The sequence below is a fragment of the Cyanistes caeruleus genome, chromosome 5 (genome assembly GCF_971803275.1).
Source record: "Cyanistes caeruleus chromosome 5, bCyaCae1.hap1.1, whole genome shotgun sequence".
Taxonomy (NCBI): domain Eukaryota; kingdom Metazoa; phylum Chordata; class Aves; order Passeriformes; family Paridae; genus Cyanistes; species Cyanistes caeruleus.
Window position 1 is genome coordinate 46,978,264 of NC_141705.1, and position 17,347 is coordinate 46,995,610.

A 17,347-nucleotide genomic window follows, 5' to 3' on the forward strand; every position below is an offset into this window, starting at 1 on the left:
TCTCTTTCAGAAATGAAAGGGAATGCATGCATTTATTCATCCTTAAGTTGGGGGTTTTTTTGGTTTTTTTAGTTGACTTATTTTAGTCTTAATTGAGAAGACCATCTGCTAGAATCTGTAACCAATGCATAACTTGCTGACAGGAGAGGGAGAGTGGACAGGCTGGGGCCTTTTTTTTTTGGGTTTTTAGAAGCGACTTTGCATTTGAAGAAAAGAGGAAAAACAAAAACCAACCCAGTACCTCTTTGGATGTTGGCAAGGGGCGCTTGGGTCTTGTGTGCAGAGGCTTGCTTGCCTCATGGTTCTCTGCAATTCTCCCTGCCTGCCTGCGACCTCCTTCGTAGATGCTTGTCCTTTGAAGGGTCATTAATTTAATATCTTTCTCTGTGCAGCAGCTGGAACAAATGGTGGCCCCAGCTCCAGCAGGAGCTCCCAGCTGCCCGCCTCGCCCAGCGCTGACCTACAGGCATTTTTGCCATGGCTGTCTCAGGCTTTTTATAGTTTTTGCACACTTGTTGCATATAAGATACCTGACAGGTTTGGGCCTTCACTGAAGCATTAGCTGGCTGTTTGGGGAGGGCTTGAGGTTTGTTAGTCTGGACTCTTGCTTTTCTTCAGAAGCATTTCAAAATGAGGGAAAACTTACTGGATTCAGACTGAAATTGTGCCACAGCATTTAACCACGAACTCACCAGAGATTACTCTGAACCGTCTCACGGTGTGCTCCTCGGATGAGAGGGCAGGCACATGTCTGAAATGGTGAGTGGCTCTGAGAGTGCAGGTGCGGTACTGCCGGTGCAGGGCACTTGCAGGGGTCACCCAACCATGTGGCAGCAGCTGTGCCGGTGCTGCAGCCAGGGGATTTCTCACTCTGCTCCTTGCCCTGGCCAAAATGCCTGAGTAAGTTCAAGCTTTAGCACTTGCAGACTGTGATTGCTGTTTGCAAGGGAAGTGTTTGCTGTTGTCCTGACCTGTTCCTGAGTTACTTTAACACAGAAATAACTTTAAACAGGTGTCCAGTGCGTAGCAAAGCTCTTGCTGGGATAATGCCAACTGCTGGGCCAGGGCCCTCTTCCCTGCCAGCTCTTACCCTTTGCCCACCAACATTGTACTGGGGATTTTTGGGTTTTATTTCAGATCAGTCTTAGAACTGAACAGCAGTTTCATCGTAGCCCTAACTGGCCAAATTGTTTGGCTCCTGCTGTTTCCAGTACACGTATGCTCTGACAGTCCTGTTGGTGTCCTTCAGGGGACTGTCCCCTGCCTGCACTGCCATGCTTGGGAAAAATAAAAGATACCAACAGGGAAGGCCAAGCTGAGGAGAAAAAGTGCCCCAGGGAGGGCCACACAGAGGCCAGTTCCCAAAGGCTGCTGGCATGGTCTGTGCTGCAAGACTGTGCTCTGGGACTGGAGTCCTGGTGGCTGTGTGGTCTCTGAGAAGGAGACCACCAAGGTTGAGTCACTCAGGAGTGTCCCTTTGAGTGTTGTGGGGCACAGCTGTGTGTCCTCAGGCCAACAGGAAAGGCTATTCTTTTGCCATCAGCCTTTAGTGTTTGTAACAGGTAACAACATATGCATGATAAGGTGTCCTAAAACATAACAGGAGGTCCTCATTTTTAGTAATTTAGTAATTTACTTTTTCCAAATTGCCTACCTTGAGCTGTGCTGTATGTTCCATTTCCTTTACTTTCCAGGTCATGTGAAGAACCTTAAGCACAGAGAATATAACTTCACTGGTGTGTTGTGGTAATATACCATTTATGCCACATCAGAGCTGTGCTAGGGACAGCTTCAACAAACCTTCAGCTTCTCCAGATCAACTTGGAAATGAGAATGGAAATGGAAATTTCATCCTCATTCACTTAATGGTGGTTTTAGAAGCTGCTTGGGTACCTACTTGCACCAAAATGCTATGTTTTGGTGGGTGGATGAAGTATAATTTCTGTACTAAAATACTAAAGAACCTCACATAGGACAGTGCGTAATTATGTAATTGTATCATTGATTGATGGGGTTTTACAGATTTTCAGGCTGTGCTGAGGGGAAAAGGCACTCTGTGGACCATGCCTGTATTAGATATAAATGTCACCAGTGTGCCAGGGAGAGCTGGTTGTGGGCTTGGTCAGCAGGTGCTCCACGGGCCATGGGGAATGGAGTTCCCCCTGCATGGAGGTCATGTTGACCAAGCTCAGGGCTCTGTCAGTCTCTCAGGTGTTTCTGCAGCTGTATGCATTGTCTTTGGAGGATTTGGGGAGACAAATGTAGGGATGCCATGTTTGTGGGAGGAGGAAGCCAATGGGTAAAGACTGGGAAGCAGTAGAAGCAGTCTCATCTGCACAGTTTAGTACCTGAGTGTGAGGTGGGATTTGGCCGTGGTTCACAGCCCTGGAAGGCAGTAGTGCCCACTGTGAGCAGCAGCTGGTGGAAGAGGCTTTGGCAACATCCCCAGTCCAGATGTCCCCAGGGAAAGGGTGCAGGGCAATGTCCATGGGACTGGATGTGCCTTGGCCCAGCTGGGGGTGAGAGGGCTGAGAGGGTGGCAAGAGGGGCATCCAGGTGTCTGCATATGAGGTTTTGGTCTCCTGCCCTGAACCCTTTCTGTGAGGAAGGCCCAGATAATCCATCTGGGTTGCCTTGTGGGGCAGGAGCCGTGGCACAACCACTTTAAGTCCATAGGACTTTTGGAAAATATGTCATCAGGCCTTTCTCCTCCTGGTTTCACCGTGCATGTGTTAACCTCTGTGTCCTCCTGCTGTCGATCACTGTGGCCATCTCGGTGGGACCAGAGGGAACAGGGAGGCTCAGCCTGTGCCCAGCGAGCCCCCGTCTGTTGTCAACGTTGGGGCGACCCACAGGATTTAGCCAGAGATCCCCGGGTCTTCCCAAAGCAGTGTGGGGCGGGCAGGCTGGGAAGATTTGCATTATTGCTATCTTTTATTGTTACTTTTTTTTTATCCCAATTTCTAGCTCTGCAGACCCCCAAATGCTCTTAATGGAGATATGGCCCGTTTATATGTTAATTTTAAGCCCGCTGACAAGCGGTTTGCTTTTCTCCTGACTTCTCACGGTTCCTTCGCCCGTTGAAAGCCGCTGCCATGGGCTTAGGGGATAAGGTGCCGAGAATTAGAAAATAAAATAAAATCTGCAGGATGCTGTAGAGCGAGGGGGTACAGGGATTGGCATGCTTTAAGTATAAATGGGTGATTTCTGAAAGCAAGGAACCCTGATACCAGGGGCGTGCATGACAATTACATCCAGTACAATACAAAATGTTAATTACTAAATTTTGAGAAATTAATGCTGATTAGCAGCTGTGTGTGTGTGTGACCTAAATACATCTATTGCTTATCTTTATTCATAATATACAGTTTATTGTTGATAAAGTAGTGGCTGAACAGTGGGCTGGCCCACGAGTCTCATATCTAAAGACTGAGGCCCAATTTGTAAATCATCTGAAATTTGTTGGCATCTGTTTTTTGTGGAATTTATACGGATGGGGAAGATGAATAGCAGTCTGAGCTATCCCCTTTACAACTCAACTCATAGATATTATTGAGAATCCATATTGCTTTTATTATTTGGTCATAAAAATGGACCTAATGCTTGTTGGCTTTAAAACACCTACTAGCGCTGCTTTCTCTCTCCATCTTGCAAAATATAAGACAAGGCCGAAGCTTAAATTAAAATCCTCAGGTTCTTATCTCTTTCCCACAGGAAAGCAAATCTGTGTTGAAAACCGTAAAATTAAGAGGAGAGCAAGGATAGCATAATTTAGCAAAAATTCATGGCACCAGATTCTGAGCTATATGACTGGAGGGATAGGTCAGACATTAAGAAGATACTGCCTGCTAATGCAAGTTCCTTAAGGTGGTGCTCTGGAAACAAGGAAAGCAGAAAATGCTGCACTGGTTCCCGTTTGCTCCCTTTCCTCTACTTCTTAACAATAAATTGAGTTGTCCATTTAATAACCTGTCTGTTTCCAGAAGTCCAGAAAAATCATGGACTTGTGCATGGAGCTAACATCTGCTTTGTGCCAGGATTTCAATAGTGAACTGAATGAAAATTAATTTCATTGGCCTCTTAAATTATTTTTTTTTCTTAATTCCTTATGTTTGACAGGCTCTCTGTGCACTCATTGTGTCTGTCTGAATGAGAGTTTTATTTTTTGGTGGGGTTTTATTAAAAACCTGTTTGTTCCACAATTATTTCTTCTAAGGGGCAGGGTAGAGTGGCAGGGCACAAATGAGGAGTGCCTGTTACATGCTGACATCATCACTACAGCTCATCCCACCATGGAAAAAGAGCATAGAAAGAGCAACTTGAGTTTCAAGCAGCGTTAATAATGCAGGATTTCATTTGGATTGAGGAATTTTGTTGTCTTGCAACCTTGAGCTCAGGGGGTCATTTTGGACAGCATCCTTCTGTCATGCTGCCCGCCTCCTCCCCTCTGCCTCTGGACTCTGGGAAGTGCTGGTGGGAAGTGTGCCTCTTGTCCTGCAGGACATCACCTTATGGCACCCATTTCAGGACCCTCGTGGGTGTTTGCAACACTTTGAGTTTTCCTTGATAGGGTCAGAGGACCCCCAGCTGTCCCCATGCACTCAGCAGGTTTCCCCTCTGACTCTCTTTGAGAGGCCACTGCCAGCTGCTTATATACGAAATCAGGCTTCTAAGGGTGACCCTTTAGTTACCTGGTAGACAGACCAAGAGTTTTCTACCAGAGTTTGTAAAACTGCAAGGGGCAAACTTGCTGTTCCTCTGGTGATGGCAGGGGTTTGTCCCAGCTGTGCCATGCCACAGCCGTGCAGGAAGAGCAGTGGGGAGGAAGAGGGAAATTGATGAAGCTTGTGTTGCCTTTAAGGCTGGAGATATGGCAAACCTGTACTTTAAACCTTCTTTTTTTAAATGCTGTTTCCAAATGCTGCTCTCCAAAGGGTTTCTCCAGCACTGCTGCTGGCTGCTGTCGTCAGGTCGCAGCCCTTGGTGCACAGAGCCTGCCTGCCCAGCACGTTGCTCCTCCTGCCCTGCAGCTCCATTTGCCATTTCCGCAGCCCTGTCTCAATGTCTCCCAAATGCCTTTCTTCCTGCTCCCGGCCCCCACCCATTTCCCTGCATTTCCTCAATATCTGCATCCCTCTTCGGGTGCCAGTGGTTTGAGGATGCCGCTTCTGGCAGCAAACCTGGTTTCCATCCACTAGCCCCAGTGTCATGTCTGTCCATCTGTTTCCCTCGCTTCAGTACTGCAACTATTTAAAAACAGCATTTTGGAAATGTTGGGGTTTTTTTGGTTTTTTTTCAAAGCAGAAGCTTCACCTTGCTAACGCAATTTAATTTTTGTTCTTCTCTTGCAGTCCAACAAGGTGCCCGTGGTACAGCCTTCTCATGCGGTTCACCCCCTCACCCCTCTTATCACCTACAGCGATGAGCACTTTTCCCCGGGGTCACACCCGTCTCATGTCCCCTCTGACGTCAGCTCCAAACAAGGTGAGCCCATCCTTGCCCAGCTCAGGGAGGATGCAGGGTGGTCCTGATGCCCTCTGTGCTGCTGACAGAGCCTATATTACCAATTTGTAATATTTTTAGAGGGAGGCTTCCAGGTGCACGTGCCCGTTTTCAGAGATGGTAATTCTGCCGTGATGCTGATACTTAACTTGGCTGCTTAAATTTTTATGTTCTTTCTAATGCGATAATTTTGGTTTGCTTTTCTCATCAAAGTCTTTCAAATAGAGAGCAGCCAGTCTTCACCATCTCCTGTGGTGCCCAAGGCTTGAAGCATGCAAATACAGAAAGTGCAGCCATCCCTCACCCCCCCGAAAACAGGGGAAGAGTTTTTCAATAGTGGTGTTATTGAAACCTTTTCTTTCACTTTATTTTATGTCCTTGTATTCTGGCTGTCCATATTCTTCTATATGTCAGTTGGCATAATCAAAGCACTGCCTACAAAAATAGTTTTGAGCCTGTGCAAGTAAAAGCTTTACAAATATGATGTTTTTTAATCTTCTTGTGCTGGCTGCCTTCTGCAGAAAGCATCTTTTCAGATGTCCAAGTCATGGCAGTCAGTTTTCTCTGCACCTCTAGGGCCCCTTAAGGCAAACACAAAAGCCTCCTAGATCCACATCTGGGAATGTCAGACCAGCTCTGCTCAGGCTTAGTCTGCAGGCCCCCAGGAAAGAGCAGACATATTCTCCAAGATGTCAAGCTCAGTCTGTGCCAAGAGCCTCTGCCCAGTACCCACGAGAACACAAGGGATTCCTGGGAAGGGTGTGCTTGCTTGCAATGGGTTGTAAGAGCTGGGGAGGAATGTGATGGATGGTGGGGAGGTGCAAGGGGAGAATTGTCCATGACTGTCGCAGGTCTGAGCTGGAGTTTGGGTAAGAACCTGAGCAGAAGAAGCCTTCACGAGAGAGCTGGTGGTGAGGAGGGAAGGAGAGAGAGCAGAGGCTTTACAAAGGCAATCACAGTAGTCTGGATATCTCTGCATGGGCAGGAAGTCTGTCAGTGCCATGACTGGTCCTGGAGGGTGCCTGTCCCTGCCTCTCTCTGTGCTCACATGTCACACCATGTGCTGTGACACCCAGTAGACAAAATCCTGAAGCTCTGCTTTACCTGGGCACACATCCATATGCACCGTTATCCCATTTATCTGAAGAGGCTTTTAGTCATCATTGTTCAGGGAGAGAGACTTTTTTTGTTCTGTCTTTCCCTGAATGCCTAGGTTTTGTTTTGGTTGCACTATGGAGATAATAACATGAGCTACATCCAGAAAATGCTATGGCCTGGTGGCTCTGTGTGGTTTTTGCTGTTTGTTGGTTAGGTTTTGGTTTTTTCTAGGGAGGGAGAATACAAAAAGCACTCTGACTGGAAAGCCTGGCCTTCAAATATGTATATAATATATTCCTTAGACTTGGAAGAAGCAAACGGAGACCTCCTGTCCTCATTTGTCTTCCTCCTTTGCATTAGTGTCCAGGAGAAGGATATTCACACTCATTCCTTGAAATCCCAGGGGTGCCACGTGTTAAGAGAACGGGATTTCCACCTCTTGCTGAAGCTGGCTGTGACAGCTGGGCCACAACCTGCTGCTGCAGTTTCTGAGCTCAACAGGTTTTTACTTACTGCGTGCTGAGTTTTCCCTTCTGTGCCCCATTTTTTTGCCTTTACCCCAGTTTATTTTTGCATTCCTGTATAGCAGACCCCAATTGAACAATATCTGGTTTGTTGGTTTTTTGTTTCTGCTGCACATCCTCTCTTCTGCTTCCTCTCTACCCTCTCCCCTGTCCGGCATCCCACCAGTCACGTCCCCATCCCTGAGTGCAAGCCTGCTGAGGGGCTCTGCCAGGAGGCACAGAACTCATTGCCCTCTGGTGTTCCTGAACAGGCTCTTGATCCCTTTGCTCAGTGTCTGGCAAAGATGGGGATGGATGATGTGGAGAATGCAGGCTGGAGACTACTGGTTTTGTCTGGGATGGTCTCCTTGATGTGTGTGGTCTTTCTGTCCATACTCCCTGTTTCGGCGCCACCGGCGTGTGGGAGCAGCCGCAGTGAAGTAGCCCATGCAGTTGCTGCAAAGAGAGGATTTTTTTTTTCCTCAGGTCCTCTGCCAAACGCCTCCAACCATTGTTTCTGTCCTCGCCTCCCACTGTGGGTCTGGAACAAGGCACTGCCCTGGCGCCCCTAGCCCTGGTGCCCTCCTCCCACCAAAATCCTCCAGCAAGGGGGTCCACAGAAGCTTGCCCTCAGCGCTGCCTCTTGCACCCAAGGCACTTTGGGATGGACACACAGCACTGCCTTCCTAAAGGCAGTCACTTCTTTATTTTATTTTTTTTTAATTTTTTTTTTTCTTTTAATCTTTTTATTTTTCTTCTTAACCCTCTCAAGAGAACTTGCTTTGGAGGGCACCGACCATGTGGTGGCTCTGTGTGCTCCTGAGGGTGCTAAGTGCTGGTAGCCCTCCATAAGGGGACAGAAGTTTAGGATTAGCAATAGCAACTGTGCATTAGTTAAGAGAGAGCAGTGCTGTCTCCTTGGGTCAGAACTGCAGATTCTGGGGAAGGAGTGGCCCAGCTTCTTGAGCAGAAGTCATGTCATCAGTTCCAGGAGCACCAGCCATCATCAGAGATGTGAGAGACGAGATGCTGCGCTTCTTTTACACCTTGTTTGGTTTTCTTTTTTTTTTTTTAGCCATCGGGAAGAGTGTTCCCCCTCATGTAAAAGCCCTGGGATATGTAAAGTGTTTCCTTTCCTGTCAGCTACCAGCTGTTTTACGCCTTTGAAAAGACAACTGGCTGGAAATTCGATCCTCACTTGGGTTGTGGTTCCAAGTCTGAAAATTCAGGTTTTTTTGAGACATTGACACCACTGGTATTTTTTTCCATGCTTTCCTGTACGCGGTCCTGACAGATTTTCTTCAAATCTTGTAATTAAATTCAGAAGATTTAAATACAAACTGGAGAGGGGAATAAATCAGTAACATCAGTCTATAAACTAAGTCTCAAGGTAGCACACGCTCACTCTTGGACCTTTGGAGTGTCACCACATAAATATTTAATACCCTTTTAAAGCAGCTGATTTAACATGTGAAGTAGACTTAACAATTCCTTCTGCTTCACCCCCTCTTCCCCAAACACATTTAAATAAACCAATGTCTTTGTGGCCTCTGCAACTGTAATTCCATGTCTCCTGGGGCACAAGGTTTAGGTGAAGAATGGAGACCACAGACCCTTTTGGGATGAGGATTAGCTTTAATCTTGAGGTGATTCTTGCAGTTGTAGGACTCTGTGTTCTGGGGAATGTGAGCTGATGGATCATTACTGATGGGACTCTTATTTTTCCATGAAATGCTACCATTGCAAAACAGATTGACCTTGGAGCCTACAGGAGTGAACTTGATGAAGAGCTTAGTTGGAACTGGAGTGACAATTGGAAGCCAAATGAATCATATCAAGTGTGACCATTACAGGCCTGAAAATGATTCTTAATTAACCACTGATCCTCTGTGGTAACAAGTTTCCAAAATCTGTGAATCCATAAGGGAACCCGTGAAAATATAAAAGTAGCAATTTACCTAATCTAATAGCTCTGCTGTGCTGCCTCTTTGACAACGCTTTATTTTCCCCTTGTTTCACGACGTGTTAGAGAAGAGGTCCTCAGGATCCTGTCAGGTTTGGTGAGACCATTGAGAGGACAGTAGCATCTAATGCACTTCACAGGAGATCTAAACTTGCACAGGTCCTTACCCATACCCATTTTCTTCTTCTACGTTGTTGTTTTTTTTCCACTATCTCACTTTGAATTGCAGTATGGTGTGCAAATTGTTTTAAAGGTGGCCCACAGAGCCTTTTGCTTTTAACACTAACCAAGAAGGTAGTTATTCCTTATCCACAGCACTAGTGCCATTGTAGTATCAGCTGGGAACTGTAGGTCATGCATGGAGTATTTTGAGGGGAAACTCACTCATTCTTCTGTGCTTTTTAACAGGCATGTCCAGGCATCCTCCAGCTCCTGATCTCCCTACCTTCTATCCCTTGTCTCCAGGGGGGGTTGGACAGATAACACCACCTCTTGGCTGGTAAGATTTTTTTAAGCTTCTTTTCAGACAGGTGCATTTTCACACCATTCACTATTGTTGAATCAATCGCAGCAATACAAAACAATAATAATGTCATTCCGGTAAGAAATTGCTACTTTATTTTAATTGAAAAGGTGAAAAAATGTCGATCTTTGAAATTAAATGAATCTGTTCTTTGAACATGTACAGAAATTGAAGTGTGTAGATTTCACTTTGAAGTCTGTATGTTTCTTATGGCTCAGATTTGTGGCTCTTAGCTTTTGGAATGGTAGCAGAAAACTGTTCTCAAGTAATTAAATGCAGATTTTAATACACAAAATTGCAATTACTAAGGAGAAGGGAGGTAAGAAAGAGCTTTGAAGGGGGGGGAATCTTGAAACTCCAAATGGAGAACAAACTATTGTAGTCTGCTGCTTTTTACAGTTTCTATGTGGAGAAGCCTCTGCCACTGGGATATCTTGCTGCTCTTGCTAATACTAGCACTCTCATGATCTCTTGCTGCCACTCAGGGTGTCATTTTCCTTTTGGAGGAAATTTTCGGAGGAATAGATTTGGCAGGGTGCTTCATGTCTGCTTGGGGCAGATATGTACTTGCCTTCAGTTCTCTTGGAGCAGGGAATGAGGCAACTCAGCTACAATTTCAGTGCTTTAGAATCTGTATTGTGACTAGTCTGTGCCCACGCAATGAGGGATGCATATTTTTTTGTTTTTTAATGTCTCCATGGGAGGGAAACATGATCCAGATGACAACAGGCAGAGAAAGTAGAGAGCAGAAGATGGTGAAATGTATTGCTGGCATCTCTTTCAGGAAAGGCCACATGCCTTTTTGGAACAAATAATAAGTAGATATCAAATTAAAATATGGAAGTATCTGACTATTTAATTTTTAAATCTTTTTTTTCCCCCCTCTTCCCCATTTTGCTGCTTAGCTGACTCCTCACTTCCACCACCGGGCAGTTGCTAGCATGCATTTTCCAGATGTGGTCGGTCATTTCTTCTGAATGGTTTCTCAATGCAGAAGCTGGGGGGAGGGAAGAGGGAAAAGAGAAAGAAGAGGAGAGACAAGATCCAACCTTACAAGACTCAGGGATGTGTTCAGCAGCACTCACCAACAGCAGGACATACTCAGCTGTCCCTTAAGCTATGGCTCCCTGCTGTGAGGTAGCACTGTTGAGACTTCCTTCAACTCTTTTATTTCATTTCCTCTTCCCTTTGAGCACGGCTCATTTCTAGTAATATGCTCCAAGAGTGGAACCTGTGTCCTGAACCTTACAAAGGCCAGGTTCCATTTTTTCTCATCTGAGAGCTGATTGACCGGTTTATAAGCAGCTGCTTGAAAAGGATTGATGTGTGTGGTGTCCCTCTGGCTGGTAGAGGTGTTTGGGCTGAACTGCCATTTGCTCACATTACCATCACATGCTACTTCAGGGTGTTCATTGTAGTCATGAGCCATTGTGGACTGAAAGTAATCAAAATGTAGTGATGATGATGATAAAAATTAAAGACCTCAAATGATGGACTGGTGGCAAAATATTCTGTATATGTGAGAGTGCAAAGGAGGCAAAAACTTCACACAAGCTTCTCTTACTGGACTGCAAAGTTTGATCTTTAAGTAGTAAGATTGACTTGTGTCGCTGTGGGCGTTTACATGGTTGGGCTGGGGTTTTTTATGGAATCAATTTCTACTTAGAAAAGCTGTCCATTTGTACCTCACTATAGCATATGCTAATGCAGAGAGTCCTAAGTTTTCTAAGACTTAGTAAAACTGTTCAAAAGGCTTTTTTGCTTAATAATTCACCATCTGGTGTTCTCACCCTGATCTACAGTAGAAGTATTTGGAACAAGATGCTTTTTTCCTAAGAGCTTGTTTAACAAATCTGATTCCAGTGCTTCTAAAACTAGGTGAGAGAGGGATGGAGTTAGAGGAGTGTGGATGTGTGTGTGTGCCCTGGGGGAGGAAGGCTGGTAGTTTTGCTTTCCTTCCCAGTGGAAACTTAGATTGGGAATCTTTCAATAGCAAGGGAGAAAGTTCAAAGCATTTAAGTATTCATTAGTTTCATTAGGAGAACTCTTGGAAGTGTTAGCTCTTACTATTTATTTGTGACTAGTACTGAGTTCCCATCAAGAGCTTGTAACTCTAGAGTAACCATTGAATACCATATCATATGATTGATGGGTTCCTTTCTTCTGTGACCTCAGGCAAGGTCAGCCTGTATATCCCATCTCGAGTGGATTCAGGCAACCCTATCCATCCTCACTCTCAGTCGACCCTTCCATGTCCAGGTAGGTGTAGGAGGTGAATGACTGACTGGGGAGTAACTGCTGGCATTAGAGGGCAAGTTGTTCTTCTGCTTGCATCTTGGTCTGCCTTTGCTTGCTTTTCAGTCAGCTAAACCCTTACGCATATATTTTTTATTTAACTTTTGTGTGCATATGCAGTTTGCCTGGATCCCACACTGGTCTCATGCAGCATTTTCTTGTCAGTCTCTGAAGTGTTGCAATGAGTAGCACCAGTGATTTGTCAAAAATTGATTGAGCTGTTTCATCTGAAATGAGTCAGTTCATTTCTAGATGCAACACCTAGTGTTGTGCATAGCATCCTTGGGTTTTGCTCATGCCAGTATGCAAACCGGTGGATTGTCACTATAGTCTGCGTTCTCTAGGTCCAATTTCAAACTTGTTGGTAATTAGTCTTGAATCACGTAGGTAATGCTCTGTGTGGAAACTTGCCCACAAGTAGGTATTTCATAGCCCAAAGCCACTAATGGCAGGGGATGCCAGCACAATATTTGTACTGGTGTGTGACTCAGGCACTGTGTCTTTATGTCTAAGTGCAAGCAAGCAATGCTAATCGAGACTTGGCCATGACACACTCCAGACCTCCTATGCTCTGCTTTCGCATTCTAAAGACAGCTTCTGCATCCTGTGCTTGGTGTACAAGAGGTTGCAATATACAGTTCTTGGGGTTTTTTTTTCTGTGATCTGTAGAAGAGCCATCCTCTTGCACAGGGATTTAGGGCAGGCACTTGATAAGTGCTAGGTCCTCTTACCTCTTTGTGTGTGGGCTCTTTTGGGTTATCACTGTCCCCTCACTTCTTTACAGCGGAATGATAAGCATGTGCCTGTCAGGGTGACTGGGAAGAAAACCCATTCTTTCTCCATGATAAAATCACTTGATTTGGTTACAGGGCTTTGTGTTTCCTTTATTTTGATCACATGAAAGAAAAGGGCAACAAGGGGGCTAGGGAATGGTGAAAGGAGAGGCTGGATGCCACTCCTTAGCTATCACTCATTCAGCAAAACTTTGGAGCATGAGCTTGCTTTTGATGTTAACAGTTCTTTCCACCAGTTTAAAATACAGCATGCAGGTTTTCTCCTGTGCCAGAGTTTGCAATGCTCAGCACCTTCAAGATCTGTCTCAGCTGTCCTTGAGAGTGACCTGGGTTAGTAGGGTGGGTTCAGTTAGTGGTATTTTTATTTTCCATTTTCCTTGTACGAATGAAAGAAAGCTTTAATTAGGACAAAAATCTCTCCCTGCTCCCATCCTTCATACAGGATGTAGGATTTTCAAAGTTTATTTTAAGCATTTGAGGTAAGAATAGTGGGTTCGTTCAGATGAAATGATGCTAAAATCTTTAAGTACCTTGAAAAATAAAGAGAGCCATCAGGGACTTATTGAAAAGACTCTTCTTTCATTTTATTTGTTTCTGCATGGCAGTTTTCTCCTTTGCATTGGCTGGTGGTGGATATTTCAAGGATGTTTATATCTTGGTGTGGAAATACATTTTTTGGTTAAGAAGTGTGTATTTTTATTTCTAGACAGTGCAACAGTACAAACATTAACTATTTCTCGTGTGCATTGCCAAAAGTATTTGCCTGAAAGGTAATAAAACAACTTCTCTACAACCAAAATGCTGACTGATTTGTTAGTTTGTTTTTCTTGAATAATTGGGCTACAATGCACAAATCTTAGCCAAATATTTTTCGTGTGCTCTCTAAGAGTTGCCTTCATTGCAAGCTCCATGGCATTTGCATTCTTGGAGTGTTCTGCTGCTGTCATATGTGTTTGATGCCTGTCTTCAGTGGGGTTACAGACCTTGCTTTGTTTTCTCTTTTAGGTTTTCACATCACATGATTCCTGGTCCTCCAGGCCCTCACACAACTGGAATCCCTCACCCAGCTATTGTAACACCTCAAGTAAAACAAGAACATCTGCACAACGACAGTGAGCTAATGCATGTGTGAGTCTGCCTTTCTGCTCTAGCCCTTAATGAATAAATGTTTGAGAACTACCTTGATCTGAAGAAGAGTCAAGGATGCTTTAAAAAAGTGCCTTTCATGACCTCTTTGAATTTTAACTCTTCTATGACTAAAACAGGGACTGTGGGCTACGCTTTGGTAAGGGTAATGAGAAGACATTTTTCATTCCAGTCCAGCACTTTTAAGCTGTTGGCAACAGCCATCTTGATTCAGTCGTAATCATGGACCTGTCCAGTTGTGTCTGCTGCTTTAGTGTGAACTCGTGAACTTCTGCTGGAAAAGTTCTTAGCTGCAAAATTCGCTAGCAAAAAGCTGTCTCATTGCTTAGTACTCAAAGGCAAAAGACCTAGGAAAGAAGGGGATGAGAAGCTGTTCTCCTGCCTGTGGCACTGGTCTTTTAGGGCATCATGGATAGCCTTTCAAAAAGAGAATTGAGACAAGCTTGGAGCAGATTCACAGATTAAATGTTACTTGCTAGAGAATGTCAACCTGACATCCTCCCTGAGTATTAAACTAAAAGATATGAAAGTGGATGGGACATAACCACTGAAACCCTCATTCTTACTATTTAAGTGCTATTGTAACCACAAGTTATTAATTTCCCATTGGATCTTTTTAGGTTGAAGGCAAATTAATGCTTTTTTTCCTTTCCTTTCCCATTCCCAACCACGTTTTAGGAAGCCTCAGCACGAACAGAGAAAAGAACAAGAGCCAAAAAGACCTCATATTAAGAAACCTCTGAATGCTTTCATGTTGTACATGAAAGAAATGAGAGCAAATGTCGTAGCAGAGTGTACTCTGAAAGAAAGCGCAGCTATCAACCAGATCCTTGGCAGAAGGGTATGTACAGGAGGGTTTGTGAGCGCTCACGTGTGCTGCTAATTTGTGTTTCCCTTTAGCTGGGTGTGAAGGCTGACTTTCTGCTTGAGGTGATAACTGATGTGCAACTATCAAATTAGCTATAGAAGATAAAACATGCAACAAAAATAAAAGCAGTATCTTGATTTTCTTTTTTCAGCATTAGCAACATCATCAAATTTGTGTCTGTTCCACTCATGTTACGATGTCAGAATCTAAGACATGAAATACCCTCAGTCACACATAGAAGGAGCATTCTAATAACTTTCTGGGTCCTCCCTTAGGCTGGTGTCCATCAGGGCAGGAAGGGATCATTCAAAGATGAACACTGGATGCCACTGGAGATGAAACTCCATAAAAGTGAATATAATGTGGTCCAGTTGTAGTCATGTAGTTTGGGAGGACCCACAGAGGTCATGTAGTCCCACATCAGCACAAAGCAGGTCCAGTTACAACAGGCTGCTCAGGAACCTTCCCAGCCAAGTTTTGAATGTCTCTGAAGTCACCAGCTGATGATCCCAGTGCATGTACCAGAGCCTTGCTGAGAGCTGTATGTTTCTGTGGCACTGTAGTCATATTTTGTACTTTCCATGCTCAGAAAAAAACCTATGCAGGCCAATTCACAGTATAGCCTTTGTGCTCTCTGCCAGTGTTATTCTTCCAGGAAAGACAGCAGGGGTAAATGCCCATTTTGCAATCAACTCCCAGTAATGAGAAAAGAGGTGTCTTTTGTATCAATCTGAGTTTGAGCAGGAATTACTCTAATTCCCAGTGAACACCTCCTTCTGATCACTGACCAAGGCAGTATTGAGAGGCACTGCGATACTCTGAAAATCCTGTACTTTTAAGTGGGAAATCAGTACACAACCTTAAAGTGCTCCTTTAAGTGCTTCTGATGTACAGTTGGAAGACTTCCCCCTCCAAACAGAGCAGAATTCTACCAGCACTTGTCCCAGCTCATGCAGTCTGCTGCCTTCTGCAGATCTTGTTACCTCCCCTTAAAGGACTGTCTTGGTACTTGCCTCTTCCACGTTTTCGTGCAAGTCTCTGGGATCATGTATGGGCCATTTGCTTAAGAGTTGGGCTTGATGATCTTTGAGAGTCCCTTTCAGCTCACAGTATTCTGTGAACTACCCTTACAGATGATGGAAGTCCCAGATGATTGATCTTAGTTAGTGTGTCAACCTTGTTTTCTTGGCCTGAACAATAGCAGTAGCTTATTTATCTCTGTTTCGGTAAGGAAGCAGCCTCAGGGCTCCTTTGCATGCTTTTTCTGCAGCTTGGACTCCTCTTTCCAAGTTACTGTTCTCCATGAAAGTATCTCAAATTCCACTTTTCCTATGGTGCAAATGAAGCATGAGTTATCCAATGCAATTTCTTGGACATTAATTGTCGTCAGATGTTTTGAGTTCAGTCCTCCTGGTCACTATTTATACCCTGTGCTATGCCAGAGGAGGAACTGTCTCTGTTCTCAGGGACTGAGACTTTGCACATTGCTGGGTTCCCTGATGCCACAGCAGTGTGTTCACTACCTTCCAGTTTTCGAATGTGCATGTGAAGTTTGAGAGTTGCAGACAGGCTGAATTGCTGTGTTCTCAGTAACACATCCAACTTGCCAAGTCAAGGCAGACAAGAGCTTTAGCTCACATCCTCTGATGCGTAACCAAACAACACATTAAATCATACAAATGTGATCTGATCTGAAATCTTAGTTCTGTATGTTAGTCTTGTATGACTGTCTTAATGATTTCTTAATGATTGTTTGTCTGGTTTTTGGATTTTTTTAATAATTTCTTCCCTTACTCCCCTATGAATGTTGTAAAACAAGAAGATGCATCTAATGCTGCAGCATTGGAACTTAATTCTAAATAAAGGGCCTTTACTCTTTCTAGTTTAGGTTTGTGGTAGGTGTTTAAGCAAGAACAAAATTACTAGATACTAATGTAGTTTTTTGTTTGCTTTTTTTTTGCTTTTTTTTGCAAAGGGGAGGGGGATGTTTTTCTTTTTAAGTACATGAAACTGGGAAATTTATTCCTGCTTGGCTACAAAGGTCAGCTCATGTAACTTGTAAGACTGTAGTTCTGTGATTTCTTTATTTGCAGTTGCCATTTCCTTTTTCAATCAGAAAGCATGTACCTTAAAGTTGAATACTTAGAAGCTGATTTTGGAACAGGGGTTCTGGTGCACAGAAAGCCTTCTGTGTCAGCACTGAAAACTTGTGTCTAGTTGCTGCTTGAAAACCAAGACAGCAGGCCTTTCTGTCAAGGAGAGATTGCTGCCCTTTTTGCAGCACAAACCCCCTCAGTTCTGTCAGGAGCTAAAGGCTGTTTTTGTTGCTGGTTTTTTGTTGGGGTTTGCTTTTGTTTGTTTGTTATTGGGTTTTTTAAGTAGTGCTGGGAGAGCATGGTTCTGTGAGAAGATTATTTGGTGAGCCCTGTTTCCATAAATAATTTTTGTCTTGCTCAAGGCACTTGGCATTTGCAGAGCTGACAAATGCCTGAAAGTCAGTTAATAAACACAGGTGCTTGCAATAGCTATGAATTCCACTTTTGCAGTGGGGAAGGACTGAATCAAAGTCACTGAAACACTTTCTCAAGTCATCTGTTGCCTAGGTATAAGTTAGTTCCTAGTCTAAAGGTGTGTTTATTTTGTTTGCAGTGGCAT

General features: G+C 44.2%; 1 protein-coding gene across 1 annotated transcript in view; it reads left to right on the forward strand.

Moving 5' to 3' along the window:
- LEF1 (lymphoid enhancer binding factor 1) overlaps nucleotides 1-17,347 on the forward strand; it is a 70,352-nt gene that overhangs the window by 35,628 nt on the left and 17,377 nt on the right. Inside the window, exons 5-9 of the mRNA XM_086890439.1 lie at nucleotides 5,352-5,484; nucleotides 9,475-9,565; nucleotides 11,765-11,848; nucleotides 13,684-13,806; nucleotides 14,503-14,695. Of these exons, the coding sequence (XP_086746565.1) occupies nucleotides 5,352-5,484; nucleotides 9,475-9,565; nucleotides 11,765-11,848; nucleotides 13,684-13,806; nucleotides 14,503-14,695 (624 nt within the window). The remainder of the gene's footprint in view (nucleotides 1-5,351; nucleotides 5,485-9,474; nucleotides 9,566-11,764; nucleotides 11,849-13,683; nucleotides 13,807-14,502; nucleotides 14,696-17,347) is intronic.